This window comes from Dasypus novemcinctus, chromosome 5 (genome assembly GCF_030445035.2).
Source record: "Dasypus novemcinctus isolate mDasNov1 chromosome 5, mDasNov1.1.hap2, whole genome shotgun sequence".
NCBI classification, from domain to species: Eukaryota; Metazoa; Chordata; class Mammalia; order Cingulata; family Dasypodidae; genus Dasypus; species Dasypus novemcinctus.
The window spans coordinates 23,220,147-23,246,553 of record NC_080677.1 but is presented as its reverse complement, the minus strand read 5'-3'; the positions used below and the strand labels follow the sequence as shown (position 1 = coordinate 23,246,553).

Below are 26,407 nucleotides of genomic sequence, written 5' to 3'. Positions count from 1 at the left end.
TTTAGGATATTTCTGCCTCATGTTTGGCTACCACAAATTAGTGACCAGTTTTTATGAAGGAGATGAATTCAGAATTTATTGAGAAGTTAGATATGACCAGATCGTCCTTTGCTTAGAGGACTACCAGATAAATAAAACATGAACTTCCTAAGTGAAATGAGATAATGTCACTTAACGTTTTTCCAGTTTTGATAATCTAATACCGATGAGTCTGATTATATACTCTGAGGTATTTTTCCTCCCCAGTTTTATTAGATTATTAAGATATTCTGGTACCAGACAAATTGTGCTGTTTTAGTTACATGGTGTAAAACAATAGTCTCCCATGTGAGGTACATCCATTTATGATACCCAAGATGATCAGAGAATATTAGAACTCTTATATTAATGTTTATTATGGAGACATTAATATTTAATATTCAGGTTGCCAGCTGTATGTGTTTGGTAGATAAATATCTTAAAGATAAGACATCCCTCCATGGATATGCATGTCCAAATATCAGGCAATTTTCTTTTTACTTTTAAAAGATGAAAAAATTTCTTTTTCCTCCTAACAATAACAAAAAACTTAATTGGTTTAGTCACTAGCCACATGTGCCTTTTTAAATTAAATATAATTTAAATTAAATGAAAAATTCAACTCTTCAGTCATACTAGCCACATTTCAAGGGCTAGAAGTAATCACATGGGTAAGTGGCTATCAATTTGGACAGTGTAGATATAGAACATTTCTTTTATCACAAAAATGGACTTTGTTGTTGTACACTTTTCTTGCTCAACAATCTTAGTCCCAGCCCCTCAGTTTCTTCATGCATCAGCTAGCAATGCAAAAAAAATGCCAAAAGGACTTGGAAAGACATTTCTGTAATCTCTAAAGGTACACCAAAATTTTTAAACCTAGAAATTAGTCACTTTTCCTTTCTAGACTTCTGTTAATCAGCATAAGTGGTTAAAGTTGCTTTTCACATGACTTTCACGTTTCTATGCTTTTCACATTTTTCCTTTGAACCTGGTAGTACTTAATTTGTTCTATCTTATGGTACTTAACACTCAGCACATCTGGAGCCATTAGCCTTAGTAAGTACTTGATACACTTATGCATTGAAGAAAAGCTTATCTTTTTCTAGGAGAATTACTACCCTTTCTTATTTGAGTCAGTGTTTCTTTTACATTGGACTCATGAAAACTGATAGTTTACATTTAACAGAAGCATGTGGCCAGGATGAATGATAGAGACCTTCTGATGTAGAGCTTGGGGTTATAGAAAGTCTTAGATTGTACCAGGAAATGTTGTTAAGTCCAATACCCTTTCTCAACCAAAACATTTTTGGTTGATTCTAAATAAAAGTGAAGATTTAAAACAGAATTAATAGGGTTTTACCATACCAGCATACTTTTCTTTTTTTAACTGCCTGGACTTTGCTAATTGAATTGGCCAAAATATGCAGTATTAACATTTGAGAAGAGAATTGGATCTTTTCCATAACATAAACACAAGTGTAAATAATTATAGCCATGCTCAGAAAGATTTGGGAATCGTTATAAGTTCATTTGGACTACTGGTTTGGACCAAACCAGATGGAGTTAGTCCAGGAAAACATTTACCATAAATAGTAGATTAGGTGTACTTATCTGATTAATCACACTGAATTACTATGAATTACTGAACCATTCAAGCACATTGCTTATTTGTTATTAGTAGATGTGTTTTATAAGTATTTTATGACATTAATAGTTATTACTATTTTTATCAGTTCCTGTTTCCTTCCTTATACCAAGTATGAACCATAAAACTAGTATGAATTTGTTAAGAGACTGGTATACTATTTGCATATGTGCACTTTTTTTTTTTAATGTATGCAGAATTTCCAATGCCCACAATAAATTGATTCTAAAGGAAATGCAGTGGTTGGTTGATTTAGTTTGGGAAAAGCTTTCTAGGTTGTTTTGATAAACATTTCTCTCCCAACGTCTTACCTTTGTTGGTCAAACCATTAATGCCATGTATGCTATTAATATCTTATATCTGCACTGATGACTCTTACAGGTGGAACAATCCAAAGTTTTAATCAAAGAAGGTGGTGTTCAGTTGCTACTCACAATAGTTGATACCCCAGGATTTGGAGATGCAGTCGATAATAGTAATTGGTAAGAAGACATTTGTCCTCCATGCTTTCCAATATATCGGGGAGAGGGGAGTAGGGAAAAAACTTTTCATCCTAGCAGAGGTCAGTGAACTTTAAATATATGAATTGGGTTCATGTACTAATTCTGCCCCATACTAAAAACGTCACTTAACTTCTTTGAACCCATTTCCTTTCCTATAAATGGAGAGAGTACCTATGATAAAATTATTTTTAAATACAATTCTAAAACAATTCATAGCTAGATGTAAGAACTCATCATTACTAGAAATTTAAAATTTTTCCTTCTTAACTGTACTTTGAATAATTTGTGTAAATTATTTTCAATCATCCTAACTTAACGTGATTTTTTAAACTTCTAGTTTTTGCATAAGTCATAAGTGTAGAATAATTTGAGATATTTCCCACCTGTTAAATTGGTTTTGCTTATTTAAAAATACTGATAATAATTATTGCTGTTTAACAGTCGTCAGTTGTGCATTCATATGCTGATTTTTATTTGCATTCTGTAGTTGGCAGCCTGTCATCGACTACATTGATAGTAAATTTGAGGACTACCTAAATGCAGAATCTCGAGTGAACAGACGACAGATGCCTGACAACAGGGTGCAATGTTGTTTATACTTCATTGCTCCTTCGGGACATGGGTCAGTACCGTGATGTGTCTGATACTTTTTCTTTTGTTTATTATTACTCAACTTTGCATTCATATTTTACCAATCTTTACCAATCCTTATCTCTATTAAAAACATGTATTATATCAAATGTAAAGTCCCAAATTCCATGTAAAAGGGTCTTGTAAAAAACCTTTTTAAAGTCTCAGATAAGCTCACAATGATTTTACTCCTTTACTTCCTCAACCCTAAGGATTTTACCTGCTTCATGGAAAGGAACAGGGTTTCCATCATGATTTGATGTTTGAGTGTGGCTAATTTAGCTTTCTTTCTTTTTTTCTGCCACTCATTGAATCACCAGATAAGGTGAAACAGACATAACAATTAGCTTAGACATATTTTAAGAAACCCCAGAGATGTTATTTGCTATAAGTCTGGTGGAAAAGGTTGAAAAAAAATCTGAATTACAAGTGTTCTCATGTGCTTTTTATTCCTTTGATAAATGTACTCTGCCTCTTCTTGGCTATTACAGTTACTCTGTTTAAGGAATCGTATCAGTACTGCTCTACTACTTACTAGGAGTTAAGATCTAAGTAATCTGGACATTGGTCTGATCTTATGATTCTGTTAGTACAGCCAGTTTGTACTCCCTTATTTTGTTCTTTGTACTTCCTCTGTCATTTTGAGTAGATACATGTGTCATTGTCAGCTGCAGGTGTTTTTAATTAATCTTAAATTTTTTTCTTTGGATAAATAACTCAGCATAATTCAGGCATCCAATGAGTGTACCTCTACCATCTCTCTACCAAAAGGAACTGGACTATTAAGTAGCATCAGAGTAGTAGTATTGATTAAATAACATTAAGTCGTATAAGATCCAAATTATGGTAGTGTAAACCAGTTCTTTCATAATAATACCTTTCCTATTTTTCTTCCTTTCCCTTCACCTTTTCTGAGCATAGGCTGGGGCCCATTATCACTTGGTTGAACAGGGAGTCTGAATTGTATTGTTTACAGTTTTTGCACTGTCAAATTGAAGTGGTGAGAATGTTTCTTCTGTTTCTCCTATTTATAATATTCTTTCACAATGTTCTCAGAAGTTTACATATTTGAAACACTAAACTGACTTATCCATGTTCAAGCTCAAAAAAAGTATTTTCAAAAATACAACATAAGATCAACCTCCAACATGACAATGTGAAGAGCTCTGCTGACTCGCTCCCTAGTGAAATTGATGGGAATTATTTGAAAAAAATTTTAGAAACAACTCTTTAAAGCCCTTGGAATGCTCCTAAGGGCAAACAACAAATGAAGCTGTGAAATGCCTATATTAAGAAAGAAGATTTCAAATCAGTAACTTAACCTTCAACCTTAAGACAATGGGAAAAGAAAACTAAAAGTAAGCAGAAGGAAGGAAATAATAATATTAGAGCAGAAATTACTAAAAGAAGAAAAGAACAATAGAAGAAATCAGCAAAACCAAAAGCTGGTTCTTTGAAAAGAACAACAAGATTGACAAACCTTTAGCTAGTTTCACCAAGAAAAATAGAAAACTCAAGTTACTAGAATATGAAATTAAAGCAGGAACATTACAATGAACTTACAAATAGGACTATAAAGGAATACTTATGAACAATTGTCAACAGATGGTGGCGGACTTGGCCCAGTGGTTAGGGCGTCCGTCTACCACATGGGAGGTCTACAGTTCAAACCCTGGGCCTCCTTGACCCGTGTGGAGCCGGCCCATGCGCAGTGCTGATGCGTGCAAGGAGTGCCCTGCCACGCAGGGGTGTGCCCCACGCATAAGGAGTGCGCCCCATAAGGAGAGCTGCCCAGCACGAAAGAAAGTGCAGCCTGCCCAGGAATGGTGCCGCACTCACAGAGAGCTGACACAACAAGATGACGCAACAAAAAGAAACACAGATTCCCATGCTGCTGACAACAACAACAGAAGCGGACAAGGAAGAAGACGCAGCAAATGGACACAGAACAGACAGCCGGGGTGGCAGGGAGGGGAGGGGAGATAAATAAATAAATAAATCTTTTAAAAAACAAAACAATTGTCAACAAATTAGATAGCTTAGATGAAAGGGACAAATTCCTTGCAAGGCAGAAACTACTGAAACTGATTCAAGAAGTAGACAATCTGATTAGACCTATAACATGTGAAAAGATTGAAATCAGTACTCAGAAAATTCAAGTAAATCAAAAAAGAGCAAAAAGAAAAAGCCCAGGCCCAGATGGCTTTACTATTGAATTCTACAAAACATTCAAAGAAGAATTAATACCGATTGTTCACAAACATTTCCGAAAAATAGAAAAGGTGCAAACACTTCCTAACTCATTCTTTGCACATAATATTATCCTAATCCCCAAACCAGGAAAAGTATTCACAAGGGGGAAAAGTCACTATAGACCAATATCTCTTATGAATATGGGCACAAAAATGCTCAGCAAAACTCTAGCAAACTGAATCTAGTAACATATAAAAGGAATTATATATCATGAGTGTGATTTATCTCATGGATGCAGGATTGGTTTAACATCTGAAAATCAATTAACCTAATACATCATACAGTAGAATAAAAAACTAAATATATGACCATCACAATAGATGTAAGAAAAGCAAATGACAAAATCCCACATCCTTTGATGATAAAACCACTCAATAACCTAGGAATAGAAAGAAACTCCTTCAACCTGATACAAAGCATTTAGGATAAACTTGTAATTAACATAATACCTAATGGTGGAAGACTAAACGTCTTTCCCCTAAGATCAGAAACAAAACAAGGAGTTTGCTCTCACCACCTCTATTCAATATTGTAATGAATGTTCCAACCAGGGCAGGTAGGCTAGGAAAAGAAATAAAAGGCATCCAGAGAACAAAAAAGGAAAACTATCTCTGTTCATGATGACATGGTCGCATATATATGGAAAATCCTAAGGAATCTTCTAAATATCTATCAGAAATAATAATGAGTTAAGATTGCAGGACACAAGCCCAATATACAAAATCAAATAGATTTCTGTATACTTGGAATGAGCATCCAATAATGAAATTAAGAAAACAATTCCATTCCCAATAACAAAAAAGAATGAAATAGTTGGCAATATAGTTTTTTATTTGTAAAGTTTTTAAATTGTGATAACATATAAAACATACAATTTACTATTTTAATCACATTTAAGGGTACAATTCAGTGGCATTGATTACTTTTACAATGTTATGCTACCATCACCACCTTTCCATCACCCCAAACAGAAACTCTTTGCCTATTGAGCAGTAACTCCCCATTCTTCCTCCCCCAGTCCCTGGTAACATCTAAACTACTTTCTCTATGAATTTGTTTATTTGAGGTATTTCATGTAAATGGACCATGTAATATTTTTACTTTTATGTTTGACCTTTCACTCAACATAATGATTTCAAAGTTTATCCATGTTCTTAGCAGTACATTTAAAGGAAGTACAAAATATATACTCTGAAAGCGACAAAATATTTTTGAAAGAAATTAAAATCTAAATAAATGGAAAAACATGCTAGGTTCATGGATTGAGCACTTGACATTGTTAACATGACAGTACCTCCCAACCTGAACTATAGTATCATTGCAATTCACATCAGAATGCAAGCTGACTTCTTTATACAAATTGACAAGCAGATTCTAAAATTCATATGGAATTTCAAGGGGCCCAAAAGAGCCAAAACAATCCTGAAAAACACAAATGAAAGTAGGAGGGGAGGATTCATATTACCTTATTTCAAAACTTATTCAAAACTTACTATAAAGCAGTGGTAGTCAAGACAATGTGGTACTTGCACAAGGATAGACATAGATCAGTGGAATAGAATAGAGATCTAGAAATAAACTTATACATCTATGGTCAGCTGATTTTCAATGAGACTGCCAAGACCATTCAGTGGAGAAAGAACAGTCTGCGGCAAATGGTGCTGGGACAACTCGATAGCCACATAGAAAAGAAAGTTAGACCCTTATATCAGACCATATAAAAAAATAACTCGAAATGGATCAGAGAACTTAAATACAGGAGCAAAACCTGTGACCTCTTAGAAGAAAACAGAGGATTTTTTCTTCATTCTTTTACCAAAAGAATGGCAAAGCATTCTTTTTTTTTTGAGGTACCTGGCCCGGGGATTGAACTGGGACCTCACATGTGAGAAGCCAGTACTCAACCACTGAACCACATTGGCTCCCCTGAATTGGCTTTTTTTTGTTTGTTTGTTGTTGTTTGTTTTTGTTGTTGTTTTTAAGAGGCACCAGGAACCAAATCTGGGACCTCCCATGTGGGAAGAAGTCGCTCAACTGCTTGAGCCACATCCACTCCTTCCAGAGCATTCTTAGATATGACATCAAAAGCATAAGCAACAAAAGAAAAATTAAATAAATTGGATTTCATCAAAATTAAAACCATTTGTATTCAAAGGAGATGGAGAAAGTGAAAAGACAACTTGTGGAATGGGAGAAAACATTTGCAAATCATGTATCTGATAAAGGACTTGTATCTAGAATATACATTAAGGTTTTATTTGGTCAGGAATATAGAAAGAACTCTTACAATTCAATAATAAAAAGACAGATAACCCAATTAAAAAATGGGCAAAGGCTATGAGTAGACATTTCTCCAAGGAAGATATAGAAATGGTCAGTGAGCACATGAGAAGATGCCCAATATCATTTGCCATCAGGGAAATGTAAATAAAAATCACAGTGATTTTCTAGCCATAAAGATGGCTAGAAAAATTGTCAGACAGTAACAAGTATGACAAGGATGTGGAAAAAGTGGAACTGTCATACACTGCTGGTGAGATTGTAAAATGGTCCAGCCACTTTGGAAAACAGTATATGAGTTATTATAAGACCCAGCAATTCTACTCCTATGTATACCCAAGAGACATGAAAACATAAGTCCACACAAAAACTTGTATACAAATACTTATAGCAGCATTATTCATAATAGGCAAAAGGAAGAAGCATCCATTATGTCCATAGTAATTGAATGGATAAACAAGGTGTCTATAGTCAGTAGTCGAATGGATAAACAAATTATGGTTTATCCAAACAATGGATTGTTATTAAGCCATAAAAAAGAAGGAAGTACTAATATATGCTACAATGTGAATGAACTGAAACATTATGCTGAGTGAGAGAAACCAGTCACAAAACTACATACTAAATGCTTCCATTCCACTCATATGAAATGTCCAGAATGGGGAAATATATAGAGATAGAAAATACATGAGTGGGAGTGAGGGGGATGCTAAGGGGTAGGAAGGTGATAGCTAAAGGATATATTTACAGCGTTTCTTCTTGAGGTGATGAAAATGTTCTAATATTGGCAGTGGTGTTGATTGTACATATTTGTGAATATACTGAAAACCACTGAATTGTATACTTTAAATGTGTGATTTGCATGTTATATGAATTATATCAATGAAATTATTAAAGAAATACAACACACTGTATAGACTTTTGAGTACTCATGTAGCTTCTCCCTGAAAATATATATTTTTTATCATTCTAGTTTAACTTGCTGGAGGTTTTTCCTGGAAGACAGCGAAGAATGAAATCTTTTCTGCAGTGAATTCAAAAGAAATTAGTCAGCTTATAACCAGTTTTGTTATTTTAGATCTTTTGGACTCTCTCCAAGTTTCAGTAATTCTCATAATATCACATTCTTCCCATCTCCTTGAAGGAAAATTGCATGGGAAACAAGTTGTTGTTTTTTTTTTTTTTTTAAGAAAAATTTTCAGTATGATTAAAATGATGTGTAGTGGCTTTGGGCCATTTCTTGTTTATCACAAGGGATGGGAGTTTGATGTTTCATTTACTGTGCATAAAAATGTGCTTTCGAACAGCTTCTCAGATTTACTATTTTTAGAAATGGAACAGAATTTTACCTATTGGTAAGTGCAACTATGGATTAAATGTAAGAATACGATACTGAATTTAATGTAGAGAGTTTCAAATCCCCAGGGTACCACAGAGTGAAATTTTAGTCAATCTCATAGATGAATCAGGGCCTTTATATCTTTCCACCCCCAAACCACCTCCCAGGGTCTTTATATCTTGTCTGTCTAAACTCGATTTATGATTTCAGTAGTTCTTGCTTGTTTTCCTTGTTCAGTGGTTGTTAATTGGGATTTTTCTCAAAAAAACTGACTTGGAACTTGAATTTGGATATGGAGCTTTTACTTTTTAAGTATTGATTGCAACTTAAAAAAATAAATCAATGTCATTTATTGAATTTGTATAGATTTTTCCCCTTAGATGTACATACACATGTATGTATTTTTGTGTATGTATATGTATATATATAGTTGTCATTTATTCTGTAGTCATCATATATATTTTGCTATAGATTTTGAGGTTAAACTTTCCTATAATGTGGGTTTATCTTGTAGAATTTCTATAATGGACTTTTCATTGTTTAAAAACAACTAAATTAGAAAAAATTTTTAAACTAAATTTGCAACGAAAAGATAAATTTGTATAAAACTAAAAGGATAGGAAAAATTCCAACTAGAAAGTAATCGACATGCGGATTTAACTGTGTTCTGCTGTTGACATTGGTAGTTTCTGAAATTTAAATACTAATTTAAAAAGACAAAAGGGTTTTTCAAGTTTTTTTTTTATTTAAGGTTTGACCTTTTCTCTTTTTTTTTTTTACTGACAAAATGCTCTGTTATTTTGTATTTAGCTTGGTGCAAAAGGAGTTGCGGTTTTAGACCATGGATTTTAAATCATTATAACTAGGTTCAAACACATCCTTATTAATCAAAATAGGAACCATTACAATCAATACATGTACCAACGAGAAATAAGTTGCATATTCCTGTAGCGTAAAAATCTTGCTCCAGGATTTAATGAACTCTTGGAAAGCATTTTCTGCATCTGCTGGTTGTGGAAGTGTTTTCCTTGCAAAAAGTTGTCAAGATGCTTGAAGAATTGGTAGTCGGTTGACAAGAGGTGAGGTGAGTATGGCAGATGAGGCAAAACTTTGTAGCCCAATTTTTTCAACTTTTGAAGCATTGGTTGTGCAATAGGTGGTTGGGTATTGTCATGGAGAAGAATTGGGCCCTTTCTGTTGACCAGTGAATGCTGCCTGTAGGCACTGCAGTTTTTGGTGCATCCCATCGATTTGCTGAGCATACTTCTCAGATGTAATGGTTTTGCCAGGATTCTGAAAGCTGTAATGGATCAGACCAGGAGCAGACCACCAAACAGTGACCATGACCTTTTTTTGGTGCAAGTTTGGCTTTGGGAAGTGTTTTGGAGCTTCTTCTCAGTCCATCCACGAGCTGGTCATCACCAGTTGTATAAAATCCACTTTTCATTGCACATCACAATATGGTTAAGAAACGATTTGTTGTTTGAGCATAGAATAAGAGAAGATGATACTTCAAGAGGATGATTTTTAACATTTTTGGTTGGCTCATGAGGCACCCACTTACTGAGTTTTTAATGACGAATGACTGTAGAATGGTCAACGTTGAGTTCTTCGGCAGCTTCTTGTGCTGCTGTTAAGAGGATCAGTTTGATGATTACTCTCAGTTGGTCATTGTTAACTTCCAATGGCTGGCTACTACGCTTCTCATCTTCAAGGCTCTCATCTCCTTTGCAAAACTTCTTAAACTACCACTGCACTGTTTATTCGTTAGCAGTTCTGGGCCAATGGGTTGTTGATGTTGTGAATTGTCTCTGCTGCTTTACAACCCATTTTGAACTCAAGAAAATTGCTCGAATTTGCTTTTTATGTAACATTATTTCCATAGTCTAAAATAATATAAAATAAACATCAACTAATAAGTCATTAACAAAAAAAAACATAAAGCGAGAAATGCACATTAAAATGAAATATAACATAACCACACTTATTTAAATATGTATGCTAATATCAGATGGCAAATTTGAACAAGGCAAACCACAACTGCTCTTGCACCAACCTAATATTTAAGAAGTTAGCTTCCTCAATTTCCTTGTCATAGTTACTTTTAAATGTCCATATTTGTTTTAAATGTCTTTAAAAGTTGGGATAATTATAATAAGTATTCATTGAATTGTTTTTTAAGTGTGAAATCTTATATTTTGGCTTTAATATTTTATATTAAATGCTCTTAAGATTGAAATTTTAGATGAACAAACTCTGCTTTTCTGTCACTGGTATAAGTAGGCATATCTTTTGTATAAGCCAACCATAAAAGCTTACTAAGGTGTTGGTAATTTAAATTTTAATTATAACTATAATCTGGAAAAGGAATCTTAAAAATAAAGACATCTGAGATTGATGGAATAGACCAGGCCATGGCTTCTGTATTTTATGTTGGATGTAATGATTGATGAAAAGAAGCAAACTTTTATATATAAAACTGCAGAACTCTAAGAGAACCTTTAGCAGGGACTTTTACTTCATCTTAAAATACTGGTCAGTAAAACTTATAGCAAAATATAATGCAACTTAGGCCTTTATTCCATTTTTCTTGTTTTTTTTTTTTAATGTAAGGGATGTCACTTTAGAATGGTATTTCTATCTATGCAAAATATTTCCTTTATCTTTACTGATTCTTTTTGGAATATTAGTTTGTTTTTGTTTGTTTGTATTTTAATAGGAGGTATCAGGTGTTGAACCCAGGACCTCTTACATGGGAAGCAGTCGCTCAACCACTGAGCTACAACTGCTCCCCTGGAACATTAGTTTTTAATCCATAATATATTCTGCATGTGAGGAATTTGTTTGGTTTTTATTTAGAGCTGCTTAAAAACATAAGGAAAAACACAGCAGCTTACTCTGTCAACAAATATTTTGGCACTTCCTCAAATGTTAGACACTGTGCTGGGTATTGGGCAGATCAATGAATGAGATAAAGCCCTTACTCTGGAGGATCTTCTTATAAGAAGATTGGAAAAATAAATAAAAGTAGGTAGTTACTATAAAGCCCATGAAGGGCGCTGAGCACTTAGAAAGATACCTAGTCTTAGGTTAGAGAAAGATTCCCAGAAGAGATGGGAATTGTAAAAAAAGGTCTTGAAGGATGAATAAAAATTAGGCAGTCCAAGTAGGAGGGGAGTGGGAATGAGGTTATACGGGCAGAGGCAGTAGCCTGTGGGCAGAGGTCAAAGTATGGTGTTTTCCAGGAATTATGAGAAGTTCATAAAGGCTGGATCACTGGAAGTAGGAGGTAGCAAAGGGTAGGTCAGGAATGCTAAGACATGAGGCCAGCTGGGAAGACTCATCTTGATGGTCTTTTAGGCTGTACTACCTTGCCTTTACTAAGGTCTTTGGTCAGGGACTGACTAAAATTTGGATTTTAAAAAGATTGTTCTGGCTGCAGTGTGGATTATTTAGAGGGAATCCAGATACACTCTTGTAGTCCCCTATGAAAAGGTCTTGGTGGCCTGAACTAAAGTAATGGTAATGGAAATAGATATATAAATGTATTTTTTTTGTCCAGCATGTCTTGGGGTGAATCTTTGGAAGTGAAAATTAGATAAAGAAGAATCTCAGGTGTTAGGGTAGAGTAATTGGGTAGATTGCAGTGCCATTTACAAAGCATAGGAGGGAAGGAAAATTTTGAAGGTTCAGATGAGCTTTTGGTCAAAAGATTTTGAGGTGTCCCTGGGATATCTAAGTAATATATCCACTGGGTAGTTTGACTCAAGAGCTAAACTTTACCCATCCTGGCACTCAAGAGCAGAATCAGGGATAAGTAAGAAGATGTGGGAGTCATTGGCCCACAGTGGATAATTAAGTCTTGATAGTGGATGTCATGCAAAATGTATAAGAGAAGAGGGCCTAGTTGAGAAATCTGAGGAATATTCCACTTACGGTGCTTGCATACAAAGAGGACCCTGTAAAGTACCCTAAGGCGGAACAGCTTGTGAAGGAGTAATATCAGATGCTGTATAATGGACAAACTAGAAAATAATGGTAAGTACCATGGTATTTATGAGTTTAGCAGCAAAGAAGATATTTGGTGACTCTTTCGAAAGCAAAGAGTCAAGTAAAGTGAAGGCAGCAGCCAGATTATAATGAGCAAAAGGGATGATGAAGATGGTCTTTTGAGCATCTTCTCTGAGAATGATAGTTGATAGAAAGAACTGAAGGTAATGTTAAAAGAGGGCTACCATTTTTCATTTAAAAACAAAACAAAATAGTCACAAAGTTTGAGTAATAAATATATAGGCTATTCTAGGAAATTCCTTTAGGAGCCTTTCTGGTTTCTCCATTTCCTCTGTAAGACCAAAATTAATAATGGTCCAGGGTATTGAAAAGCAGGAACCAAAGCCTTTTTAGCCAGTCCAATGCTTCTTGAAGTATTGTTCTTCCTAACTGTTGTTTGCCCAATACATCTTCAGAGTGAATGTTTCAGCTAAGTAAAATAGTTTATTTGCATTTAATTTAACATTGAGCATATTCCCCCCATATTGAACAATTCATCAAATTAAATATTATGTATTTCAGACTTAAACCATTGGATATTGAGTTTATGAAACGTTTACATGAAAAAGTGAATATCATCCCACTTATTGCCAAAGCAGACACACTCACACCAGAGGAGTGCCAACAGTTTAAAAAACAGGTGAGCATATTGAACTCTTGGGTTCCTTGTACCATTCACATAATTTCCAGTTTTTTAGTATCTTAAGTTTAATGTATTGGAATCCATTTCTCTTGCAGCTTTATCATTTATGCTGTTGAAAAATAACTTTTAAAAATAAACCTGTTTTAGTTTTCTCCTCAGAGCTCTTGTCCACTAGCATAGATTGAACATCCTGTTCAAATGATTTATCTTTTTGAACAATAATACCTATTATTGCCTGCATGTATTTCTGTTTCTTTCATTCATGGTTATCCGGTTCTCTCTCATTTTCAGAAGTATTTTTTTTTTCTCTATTTTAGTTTTGTTTTCATTGTATAAAAGTCATAATTTGAACACAAATGATAAACTTACGCATCTTATAATTTATTTCTTTTATTTCCTCACCAGTTATATTACTGTATTTCCATAATAGGAGTATACTTCATTTTTAAAATGTATTGGGATTTTAAGCATTTAATTCATCTCATAGTTATCTGCACTATATGGGATTTACATACTTTAACTTTTTTCGCAAATAATCAGTTAGGTCAATAGAATTAATTTAAATAATGACTCATTTAACTTATTTTATTGCATTTGGTTTGTTAGATATTTTATGATATGTAGAGTCAATTTCTAAAACCTCTCTCCTGTTTCAGTAATCTATTTGTTATTTAAGGCCAGAGTTACATCTTTTAAACCATAGCTACTTTATATAATACTTAAAAACAGAGATCTTAGAATTATTTCTTCCTGTATCTGTAGTCGCCTTGGTAACAAAATACTTTTTTTTTTCCTTCCAACTTTTTCTTTATGACTTTTAGAATGTCTGGAAACCTGTTACAGAAACAAAATATGTTGAAAATTGTTTTGAAATTGTTAAATCTGTATAAATTCTGAGAATGTTTTAGTAAATTTTTACTATAATTTTACCATACATATGTTTCTCCATTTATTTTCCATTTATTCATTCCAATTTGTTTTGTAGTATGCTGTTTATACGTTTCAATTTCTAACCATCACAATACATGTCACCTGCTATCTTGATTTATTTAAAAATAAAATATTTTTTATTTACACGACAGAAGAGCTAACACTTATTGAGCATTTATTGTACCAAGTATTTTTATATGTATTGATTCATTTAAGCCTAACAGTGACCTACAGAGTAGATTATTATCCCTATTTTACAGATGAGAAAACTCAGACAGAAGTACCTTGCCTGGGGTCACATATTTAGTGATTGGAAGAACCAAGGTTTCAACCACAGGCAGTATAAAACCAAAGCCCACTCACTCTCTAATCTACTTCACCTTGTTTCTTCTGATGAGCTATTAGCATAAACCAAATTGTTCTGAATGATTAATCTTTCCTTTCAACAAATATTTATTCAGTTGCTCCTGTGTACTTAGAATTGTACCAGGGCATAGAAATAAAGAAGATGAATAAGCAATAATCTCTATTTTTCAAATTGCTCACATTCTAGTTATATAATTTTCTATTAAGTATGCTTATAAATAATGGTTCTTAATCAGGGGTGTATACACATGTACATGTGGCGTTATTTTCTGATCTCTGTGCAGATTTTTCTCCTGGAGCAATGCTGCACATGATATTACTTATCGTCAGATTCTACTAAAATCTGTGTGTTTATGCTCCATTGAATCAGCTGAATGAGACAGCTGGTGAGAGCTGTATCTATGGAAAGAATCTTAAGTCACTGTAGTAGAAATCGACTAGGGGAATTCCTTTTTTTATAATCTTACATCATTTTTAGAACTTTTTGGGTATTATTACTATATGACTTGAATACTTCCACAATAACTGTATTTTGGTAAGGGTATTTATATATAAATTTTATAGTTTAAAACAACATAGGAGTTTGATTTTAGATTACAGTTTTGTGGCACTGAAATTCATTAAAGGACCTATAGCTGAAGACTCATATCAAGAAGAGTATAATAAAAATAAGGCTAATGTACTAATTATGTATGATGTTCTTTTTGCTTCCTCTTCAATTTTAGATAATGAAAGAAATCCAAGAACATAAAATTAAAATATATGAATTTCCAGAAACAGATGATGAAGAAGAAAATAAGCTTGTTAAAAAGATAAAGGTAAGTTCATTCCCATACATATACTAAAATGTTCTGGGTCCTTGAAAATATATGTAATATTCATAGGAAAGGCCAAAAATATCCGTGTTTTAAGTAGTTGGCTTACAAAATTAATAGGGAGATAATTTAGTGTACAATTCAACTTTCCAGATTAACTTTGTAACTGTTATATGTAATAAGGTATTGTATGAAATAGAAAGATGAGTAACACAATTCCTATCCCCAAATGGTTTTTTAAATTTACTGATTTCACATTGTTATTTTTCTCCCACAAAAAAAAGAGATCAGAAGAGAGGGGAGTCCTTAAGCACTGTTATGTTTAATCTTAATTCTAAGAGCCAGATGAAACTTAGTTTCTCTCTGCTTCTTAAAAAATCAACCAAAAATCTATACCAATATAATTTTATATTATAATTTACAGTGATTTCCTAAAAACCTTAAGCCTAAAAATATATTGATTAATGATATAATATAGGCAAATAAGCTAATTATCTTGGGATAATGGAATACTTATTCCTGACTAATGAGGAATCTGAGGTTTTTAAAAATTGCTACTAACATATTTCTGGAAGCCACAAGAACTTCAGAAGGCCATGCTTGGGGTTAGTATACAAATACAATTCCCTGCACCTGAAGTTCCCATGTTAGAGTACGGTAAATGTAATATTCTCTTTTCCAAGTACTACTAGGGCTGTTTTCCACATCAAGTGGCAGAACCAGTGAACTAATAGCAACAAGCTTAATTCTTTCCCTCTAAATACTAATGTATTTTTTTACCCTTATTTTTCCTGTGTGTCCAAAAGGAGTGACTTTTTTGTAAATAATTTGATCAGTATATGCCTTAGTCTTCTTAGATTTTCAAGGAAATATATTTTGGTTCATTGTTTACCTTGGTGGTAGTATGATGTAATGGCAATTTACAAAATAGTGTTTGAATGGACTTTATAAAAGCAAGTGCAAAACCTGTCAGGGTAATTTTAGGGCAGGGAGGGAGTGGTAATCTGAATCTGTTAAGTAATATAACTTCATTATTCTTGAATATGTGAGAATTTCACAGATTCATTATTCTTAGATTTATGAGGACTTCATAGATATATTTGAATAAGCATTCTTTGTTTTATAGGACCGTTTACCTCTTGCTGTGGTAGGTAGTAATACTATCATTGAAGTTAATGGCAAAAGGGTCAGAGGAAGGCAGTATCCTTGGGGTGTTGCTGAAGGTAAGGTTTTTACTGAATGACTTTCTGTAAGTTCTCACAAATAAGGCCAAAAATTTGTATTTATATTAAGTAGTACAATATGTATCCTGCATTGACATAATCTAGATTTTCAATGATAGTTCTGATTTCATTTTCATTTAGTTTCATTTCCTTAAGTACACTCCTGTTTCTCAGACCTCATGTAAATTTGTGTTTAACTCTAATTGTACTATTTTAAGAGTCAGTCATCATCATCTCTCTCCTACCCAGTCATTAAGTATATTCCTGTTTTCTGCCTGAGAACATACTTATAATGCAGGGGGTCTTTGCCTGGGTCTAAGGATTGCTTCCAGGAGAGCTAATGAACTTCCTAATATTGAAAATAATTTGAGAGAGAAGGCTTATCACTTTTATGCAATTCTTAGATTGGTCTGGGACTCTCAAGAATGATTGAGAACTTTTACAAGCTCACATCTTTATAGTAAAAATATTTCATTATTAAGAGAATCTCTTTACTAGTTTTGCAAAAAGTTTTAAACACCAATACTTCATCTTAGTTACAACATTAAACTTTAAAAGTCATTTTAGAAATAGAAGTGTTTAGAAATAGGAGTGTTTTCCTAGAGTTGTATTTATTATGTTGGTTAAATATTTACACTTCTATATTATAGTTACTTAGAACTAAGATTGATTCATGATTATTTACCTATTTGTTCATCTTTTTAAAAAAAATTTATTGAAGTATATCACTTACATATAAACATACATACACAATAAGTGTATAATAATAGTTGTGAACTTACAAAACAAACATGTAGCATACAGGACTCTCATAACTCACCCTACCAACAATGACTTGTATTGTTGTTAATCTTTTTAACTAATGATTACAGAGCATTGTCAAAATACTACTACTAACCAAAGTATTTTTCCCCCATCCAACCCTATTATTATTGTCTTTATATCATTTATCTATGACCATACATAAACAATTAAGTGTACAGTAAAAGTTGTGAACTTACAAAGCAAACATGCATAACATCATACAGGGATCCCATACATCAACCCTCCACCAAACCCTGCATTGTTGTGAGACATTTGTAACAAATTATGAAAGAATATTGTCAAAATCTTACTGCTAATCATAGTCCTTATCTTACATTTGGTGAATTTTTTCCCCATCCCACCCTATTATTTTTTTTTAAATGTATTTTTTATGACAGAACTTGTAAACTTATAAAACAATCATGCACATGTGCAGAATTCCCAAACAACACCCCCCCCCATCAACACACCACACTGTGGTGGAACGTTTGCTACAGATAAGATAATAATATCTGATTGTTACCATGTCCATAGTGTACATTTGGCTCACATTTTCCATACTGCCTCATTATCAGCACAGTACATCTTTAGCATCGATGCAAGAATATTATATTATTACTGCTAACCACAGTCCATAGGTCACTCCAGCTGTATTTTTCCCATTCTTTTCCACATTCCCAACACCCTGCAGTAGTGATGTACATTTGCTCTAGCTCTCCAAGGACACTCTCGCATCTGTACCATCAATCACAATACTCATCCACCTCTTGGTTTACTGTGCTATTCAGTTCCTAGATTATTCTCTAGCATTCTGTCATTTGGTATTTACATACCTAGAGTACCATTTTTAGTCACATCCCCATCCTAAACTAGATGTTCCTGTGTGTTACCATCCACTCTATCAGTTTCCACACTTTTACAGTAAAGCTAATTAAAACTTCTACATACAGTAAACATCAGTAGCCCATCTCAGTCCTCCTCATCTCTTTTAAGAATCCACCACCTACCACCAGGTTTGATGATATTTTCCTACAATTTCTTCAAGAAGTTTCATGGTTCTTGCTTTTATTTTTAAGATTTTGATCCATTTTGAGTTAATTTTTGGACAAGGTGTGAGATAGGGGTCCTCTTTCCTTCTTTCAGCTATGGATATCCAATTTTTTCAGCACCATTTGTGGAATGGATTGTTCTGCCTGAGCTTGTGTGAGTTTGACAGGCTAGTCACAAATCACTAGACTGTACATGTGAGGGTCTGTTTCTGAACCATCAATTTGGTTCCATTCATCTGTTGTGTCTGTATTTAGGCCAGTACTGTGCTGTTTTTAACCTCTACAGCTAGGTAATACAATTTAAAGTCTGGAGATGAGGGTTTGCTTTTCCTTTTTATAATGTTTCTGGCTATTCAGGACTCCTTACCCTTCCAAATAAATTTGATGATCGTGTTTTCAATTTTTTCTTTCATGCTTGTGGAATTTTTATCTGGATTGCACTGAATCTATTTATCAATTTAAGTAGATTGACATTGTAAGGATATTTAGTATTCTAATCCATGAGCATGGAATGTTCTTCAGTTATTTAGGACTATTTTGATTTCTTTTAACATTGAGTTGCAGTTTTCTGAATACAAGTGCTTTACATCATTGGTTAAATCTGTCATAATTTTATTTTCACCACTCTTTTGATACTTTGTTACTTTTATTGATATAATCTTCATTTCTAGACTCTCTTCCAGGCCCCTCTCTCCTATCTTTTCTTTTCAGGCTCTAGCACACCTTTTAGTATTTCCTGAAAATCTGGCCACTTGCTTAGAAATTCTCTCATTTTCTATTTATCTGTGAACATTCTAATTTCGCCCTCATTTTTGAAAGACAGTCTTGCTGGATATAAGATTCTTGGTTGGAAGTTTTTCTCTTGTAGTATCTTAAATATATCAGACCACTGTCGTCTTGCCTCCATGGTTTCTGGTGAGAAATCAGCACTTAATCTAATTGGATATCCCTTATATGTTATGCATTGCTTTTCTCTTGCTGTTTTCAGAATTCTCTCTTTGTCTTTGGCATTTGACATTCTGATGAGTATTTATCTCAGAGTTGGTCTGTTCAGATTTTTTTGTGGTTCTTGGACATGGATATCTATGTCCTTCAATAGGGTTGGGAAATTTTCAACCACTATTTCTTCAAATATTCCTTCTGCCCCTTTTCCCTTTTCTTCTCCTTCTGGGACACCCATGAACATGTATGTTTGTACATCTTTTGTTGTCATTTAGTTCCCTGAGACCTTATTCAATTTTCTCCATTTTTTTTTCATCTGTTCTTTTGTATGTTCACTTTCAGAGGCCATTTCTTCAAGCTCACCAATCCTTTCTTCTGCCTCCTCAAATCTGCTATGATTCCAGCATTTTTTAATTTCATTGATTGCACCTTTCATTTCCATAAGATCTGCTATTTTTCTATGTATGCTTTCAAATTCTTCTTTGTGCTTATCTAGTATCATCTTAATATCCTTAATCTCTTTAGCCATCTCATTGAATTTATTTAGGAGATTTGTTTGAATATCTATGATTAGTTGTCTCAACTCCTTTGTCATCCAGAGGCTTATCTTAGTCCTTTAACTGGGCCATAGCTTCCTGTTTCTTGGTGTGGATTGTAATTTTTTGTTGGTGTCTTGGCATCTGTCTTACTAGAGTATTTAATCTGGGTGCAGTTTTTCTCTTTAGTTAAGGGCTTCCTGCCCTTTCTCCCTTGCTGGTTGTGCAGTAAGATCCAAGTATGTAGTTGGTGCTGTAAGTTGTGGAGGCTCAAGCTGTCCTCATTACTCCAAGGACCAGTGAAGCTTCTTCCAACTTTCTCCTTTGCCAGGAGTAGGGACAGAGTCACAGTTGTGTGGAATAATCCAAGTTATGCAGGCCTAGACCTTAATTGCCCAGAGAGAATGATGAAGCTTCTACACCCTTTCTCCCCTGCCTGGGGTGGGGATGAAGCTGCAGGTGTTGGGAGCAGTCTATGCAGTGTGGGTCCAAGATGACCACAGTTGCCCTGGTAGACTTCCAGTTTTCAATCTGTGCCAGCCAAAGTTAACTGCAGTTACCTGGATAGGCTGGGGCAGGGCCCGCCAGCCTCCTCCCTGCCAGAGGTGGGGCTGAAGCCTATGGTAGGACTGCAGAAGCCCAGATAGGACTGGGTGAAAGAAACTGGTTCCTACCATCACTGATTTTCGGTCAACCCGGCTTCCCCTCAGGCTGGGGGTAGAGTCAAAATAGTGGCCACCGGCCTCTTTCTAATTTGGGCTGATTCAAACCCCATCTGTTCCCAGGGTTATATCTTAGACAGCCAAGTCTACCAGTCAGTAGCTGAAATCTGTAGCCAACTGTCTTTTCCTCCCCTGTTTTTGGGAGATGGAGCTTCCAATTGCAGCTCCTGGGGCAGCTCCTGTTGCCAGAGTAGGACAATCACTGGCCTCTGTGGCTTGGCCGGTAATTTCTTGGAGAGGCTGGTGCAGGTCCCCACAGCTTACCCCCTGGTGGAGGTGGCACTGGGGCCTAGGCTGCAGTCTGATCTGGATGGAAAGAAGCCATTCCCCACCAGCACTGGGATTTTCAGTCCACTGGCTTCTCCTTGTGCCAGGCGCACAATTAAGATGGCGGCTACCGGCCTCTTTCTGACTTGGATGGGCTCAAACTTTAGCTTTTCTCAGGATTATGCTTTAGCCCACTGAATTTACTTATCAATAGCTGAAACTGGTGCCCAACTGCCTCTTCCTCCCCCGTTTTTGGGAAGTGGAACTTTAAATTCCAGCCACGGAACAACTCCCGAGGCAGCTTGTACCTCCAGTGGAGGATGGGCACCAGCCTCTGTGGTGTGGAGTGCTCTACTTAAAAGTCTTCTCTGCAGATGGGCAGCCTCCTCCTCCCATTCCTTCAAGGATATGGAAGGATTCTGGCCTCGTGGAGCTCCCAAACACGTGCTTCAACTAGCTACAGAGAGCTCTGGATGTTTACTAACTGCCCTGTAGCAGGAACTGACTCTAGGAGCACCTTACTCTGCCGCCATTTTACTGGTTCTTTGTCTTATTTTTAACAATCCTGCATTGTTTAGAATATTGTTCCAAGTTACTGAGTATTAGAGTACAATTAAGTAATGTTATAGTACACTTAACTGTTAGGCTCCTTAAATTGAGTACTGGGCTATAGTATTAAACCTTAATGCAAAATTAAGCTGCTTTGTATATTCTCTTATTTTTTGATACCCCCAATTTTCTATGAAATTTCTTTAGAAAAGACCAAGTTTAGTGGAAATAATGTGTATGGTCATATTTTTTTCTTACAGTTGAAAATGGTGAACATTGTGATTTTACAATTCTAAGAAATATGTTGATAAGGTAAGTGTGAGCAATTATGAAAATAGCATATTTTTTTCTCTAAAGTAGGGGTTGAACAAAATTTAATTTTTCCTTCTATCAATTTAGCTAATTTAAATTATTTTCACTCTAGCAGTGAAGGAAGCACCATATGGAGACAGTTTGGATTCTTTCTCCAGGTTTTTAAAGTAGTCAGCAGAAATACAAATAAACCATGTGGCTAAGGATACATAGGAAAATTAGTCTCTTTACTTTATCATTATTCTTTGTGCTGAGGTTGAATATTGAAATAGGTATGGAAAGTGGAAAAGAAAAGGCCATTATCATACTTAATCTGAACAGCTTGGAAAACTATAAAAGGGCAGGCTAATTTTTTAGTCCAAACTAGACTTGAATGTTAGAAGGTACATAACCTCCTGGGGGCGCATTTTCAGTTATGGGAATACATACAGCATACAAAACTAACTAGTCTTTCTCCCAGGCAAGAAAAAAGTCACTCCTACACTATACCTTACACAGCTTTTAAAAGAGAAGGAAAGCTAAAAGAACAAGACATTGGGGTTTTCCTGATTAGAAGACCAGGACTTGAATTAGAAAAGCACCAGTGGGGAGAAGATCATGAAGAAAAAGTCAAAAAAGAACTAGAAAATGCAATGCCTTCCCCCCAGCATGGGACATGACACCCGGGGATGAGCCTCCCTGGCACCGAGGGATCACTATCAAGTACCAACTGATGATGCAACTGGAAAATGACCTTGAATTGAAGGTTCAATGCGGATCTAGCAGAATATCCCTGTCTACATATAATAACATGACTTTAAAATGCTGTTTGACCTAATGTAAGGGGGAAATGGAAAGGAGAAATGAGTTTATATGGCTACGAGTCTCTAAAAAAAGAGTCTGGAGGCTGTCAGAAGGATTGCCCTTATACACAATTGAGAAGATTCTAAGAGACAGATAAAGTAGATACAACCCCAGGTATTGGTTCCTTTGAGGGCTAAAGAGACCCACGGGCTCTATGGTCATGGCAGATGGGGTTCACTGTCATGTCAGATGGCCCTTCTTTGGAGCTGGTGTTTCTGCGTGATGAAACTGCACTCAGATGGAATCTCTTTTTCATAAGACTTTCACGCTACTTTACTGGAATTGTAGTTGGTGTTGGGGTTTAAGATATATTTAGGGGATTTGAATCTCTGGACTGACAATATGATAGCCAGGCCCTGAGCCTCAACAGACTTCAGCTCCTACAATCTGATTTATTGGACTCACCTCACTCAGCCAAGATGAAGTTGAAGAAGGACAACCACCACACCATGGAGCCTAGAGGGCCTACAACTGAAAGCAGGAGGATTGCATCCAGTATCCATGTGGAATCTGAGCCTCCTCTTGACATAGAGATGCCACGGACATAACCAATCCAAGGTCCACAGAGAAAAGGTGTCATTGGAGTGGAGTGGGAAAAGTGGACATGGTGGCTGATATGGGTATGGGGAATGGCAGGAAGAGATGAGATGTGGAGGCGCCTTTGGGACTTAGAGTTGCCCTGGATGGTGTTGCAGGGGCAATCACCGGACATTGTAAATCCTCCCAGGGCCCACTGGATGGAATATGGGAGAGTATGGGCCATGATGTGGACCATTGACCATGAGGTGCAGAGATGCCCAGAGATGTACTTACCACAAATGCAATGGATGTATCATGATGATGGGAGTGAGTGTTGCTGGGGGGGGAGTGGTGGGGTGGGGGTGGTGGGGTTGAATGGGACCTCATATTGTTTTTTTAATGTAATATTTTTACAAAATCAATAAAACAACAACAACAAAAAAAAAAAAAAGAACTAGAGACATTAGTGGGTAAGGAACAGAAAGGAGACCAAAATGAACTGCAGTGTTTTCATGTTGAGAAACATTCCTTCCTCTTCCCACCTCACATCATACCCCCACTTCTCTCTCTCATCTTGATTCTTCAGGCCCTCACCACATATACTCCCTTCAGTTTTCCAATTTTGGATGGCCATCTTAGCTGAGGGCTATTTATTTTCATATTACTACACACTTTTCCAATAAACAGGAATCTCTTTAGGTATATAGAGGTAGTAACATACATATAAAAGATGATTTTAAATCATGGAATGACAGGAAATTCATTCTCACAAATGAGGGGGGAAATTAAGTGAGTCAAACTGCTACCTCAAGAAATAGGGGAGCAGATGTGGCTCAAGTGGTTGAGCGCTTACTTCATACATAGGAGGTCCCGGGTTCAGTCCCCGGTGCCTTCTAAAAACAAAAAAACCACCAACACGGAAACAAATGAAAAAACAACTCAGGGAAGCTGATGTGGCTCAGTGTTTGAGCACCAGCTTCCCACATACAAGGTCCCAGGTTCAATCCCTGGCCCCAGCACCTCAAAAAACAAAAACAAATATATATATATGTGTGTGTGTATATATATATAAAATATCGAATTTTGAAATCAAAGAGATTGACAAGGTGATCTTTTTACTAAGAAGCTCGTGACTAAGTGTTTTTGGTAGGAAGCAGACAGTTGGGTTGATTCAACAGTGGGATTGCTAGGTTCACATAGCAGGAGTAGAGCAAGAGTATGGTCGTATGGATTTTGAGAATATAACACTTCAGGATCTGTTATAAATTGTTCCCTGTCACTACCATTCTTAAGATGTGTCTTCAAGAGGACTAATAGATATATACACCCTGCCAATGTGATCCGCAAACTTAAGGGTATACTTAATCAGCATTCCATCTGATCTCCCAAGAGCTCTTCTTTCCTAACCTCTCTCCTTATCCCTTAGAAGGGTGGTTTTAGTCACCTTCTTTTGCATGTCCTTGAAAGGCACATTACAAATTTTCTTTAAAGGTGGTGTATATTTCCTGTGAACTTCAAACAAAATTTCTATTTCAAACTTTTTATTCATATGGCACTTTAAATAATTGTCAAAGTATTTTCATATCCAATTTTAATTTGCTCTTGCAACAATATCAATGATGTAACTTAAGTGCAACATAAGCAAAAAAAAAAAATAAGCAAAAATAAATAAATAAAACAAATAAAAAATTGTAAAAGCAACTAAAACCATGTTGGGGAAACTGTAAAAACATTTAAAAAAAGGACTAATAATGGTATCTCTTAATGCACTATATATATTTAGAGAATGTTTAACAAATATTAAACAATTACCATTGCCTTCCCTCTAATTTTATTCTTTTCCTAAATTTTAAATTTTCTATGGTATATTCAATAGTATTCTACAACTATTGTGTATTTTTAAGATAAATAGTCAATAATTGCCAAAATACACAAAACACTATAGAAGGGAAGGCCTAGACTGAGCCAGAAGCTAGACTTGGAACGTATGAAGGTCCATAGCCTGGCAGCTGGTAAGTGGGACTCACTAGTTTAAAAGCATTACAGAGCAAACTGACCAGGCCTACAGAGAGGTTTAGTACAGCAAAGCAGCAAGTCATTCATGCATGTTTGAAAATAATAAAAAATTTCAAAGGTATATAATGGATGTGGGGCAATGTAATACCCCATATACTTAATCGTAATTAAGGATTATTACATAATTATCATGGAGTAGGTCAAATAAGAAAGGATTCATTGAAATAGATATCTTGGATTAGGATAAATGCAATCACTGATTATTTGTTTGCAAGCTTGGGATTAGTCCTGTTTAACATTCTTATCAGTGACTGGGGTGAGGGTATTGGCTTCAACTGTTTGAAATATATTTTGATGGAAAAAAATAATTCATTTGTTAAATTCTCTATAGCACATTTGCTTCTCTTTTTCTTTCCTAAAATATTCACTTATGCTAGGTGGTTTTACTTTAACTTTTCATCACAATTTTTCATGTATAATTTTTATATTTAGAGATTTAAAAACAGCTTTAAAAAGAAAAGTATTACACTTTTATTTTTCCTTTTAAATTTGAGTAAAGAGGAGAAAGACATATTTAATGTAACTCATGTCCTTAAGAAAATAGCAGTGGTTTTTTTTTAAATAAAATTTTATTGAAGTGTATAATTTATACATAAACATACATAAACAATGTATAGTAAAATTTGTGAATTTAAAAAACAAACGTGCATATTATCATACAAGGGTCCCATGCATTTTCCCACCACCAACGTCTTAACATTGTTATAAAGCATTTGCTACAAACTGTGAAAGAGTGTCATAATATTACTAGTAAACTATAGCCTATATCTTATATTTGGTTTATTTTTCCCCCAATCCACCCAAATACCAACACCCTATTTTAGTATTATATATTCCTTATTGTTCAGGAGAAAATGTTCTTATATTTGTCGTGTTAACCACAGTCCATCATCCACCACTGAATTCCCTGTGGCATACAGTCCCATGCTTTGTACAGTTCATTCAAAGCGTGCACTCAGTGGCTCTCATTTTCATCCCAGATTAGCACACCTGGAATGTTTAGTAGATACTTAAAGAACCAAGTACCAAGATGCCAGATACCTGTTAAGACCCAAGTGAAAAACTGAAATTCTTTTGCAGGTGAAAGTTA

The 26,407-nt window shown here is 35.1% G+C and overlaps 1 protein-coding gene across 4 annotated transcripts in view; it reads left to right on the top strand.

The window, feature by feature from the left end:
* Positions 1-26,407, top strand: part of SEPTIN7 (septin 7) — a 141,409-nt gene that overhangs the window by 96,484 nt on the left and 18,518 nt on the right. For all 4 annotated transcript variants that reach the window (XM_071215090.1, XM_058296779.2, XM_071215091.1 and 1 more), the window contains 6 exons: positions 2,048-2,148; positions 2,657-2,791; positions 13,244-13,361; positions 15,386-15,478; positions 16,602-16,698; positions 21,828-21,879. In XM_071215090.1, the coding sequence (XP_071071191.1) occupies positions 2,048-2,148; positions 2,657-2,791; positions 13,244-13,361; positions 15,386-15,478; positions 16,602-16,698; positions 21,828-21,879 (596 nt within the window). The remainder of the gene's footprint in view (positions 1-2,047; positions 2,149-2,656; positions 2,792-13,243; positions 13,362-15,385; positions 15,479-16,601; positions 16,699-21,827; positions 21,880-26,407) is intronic.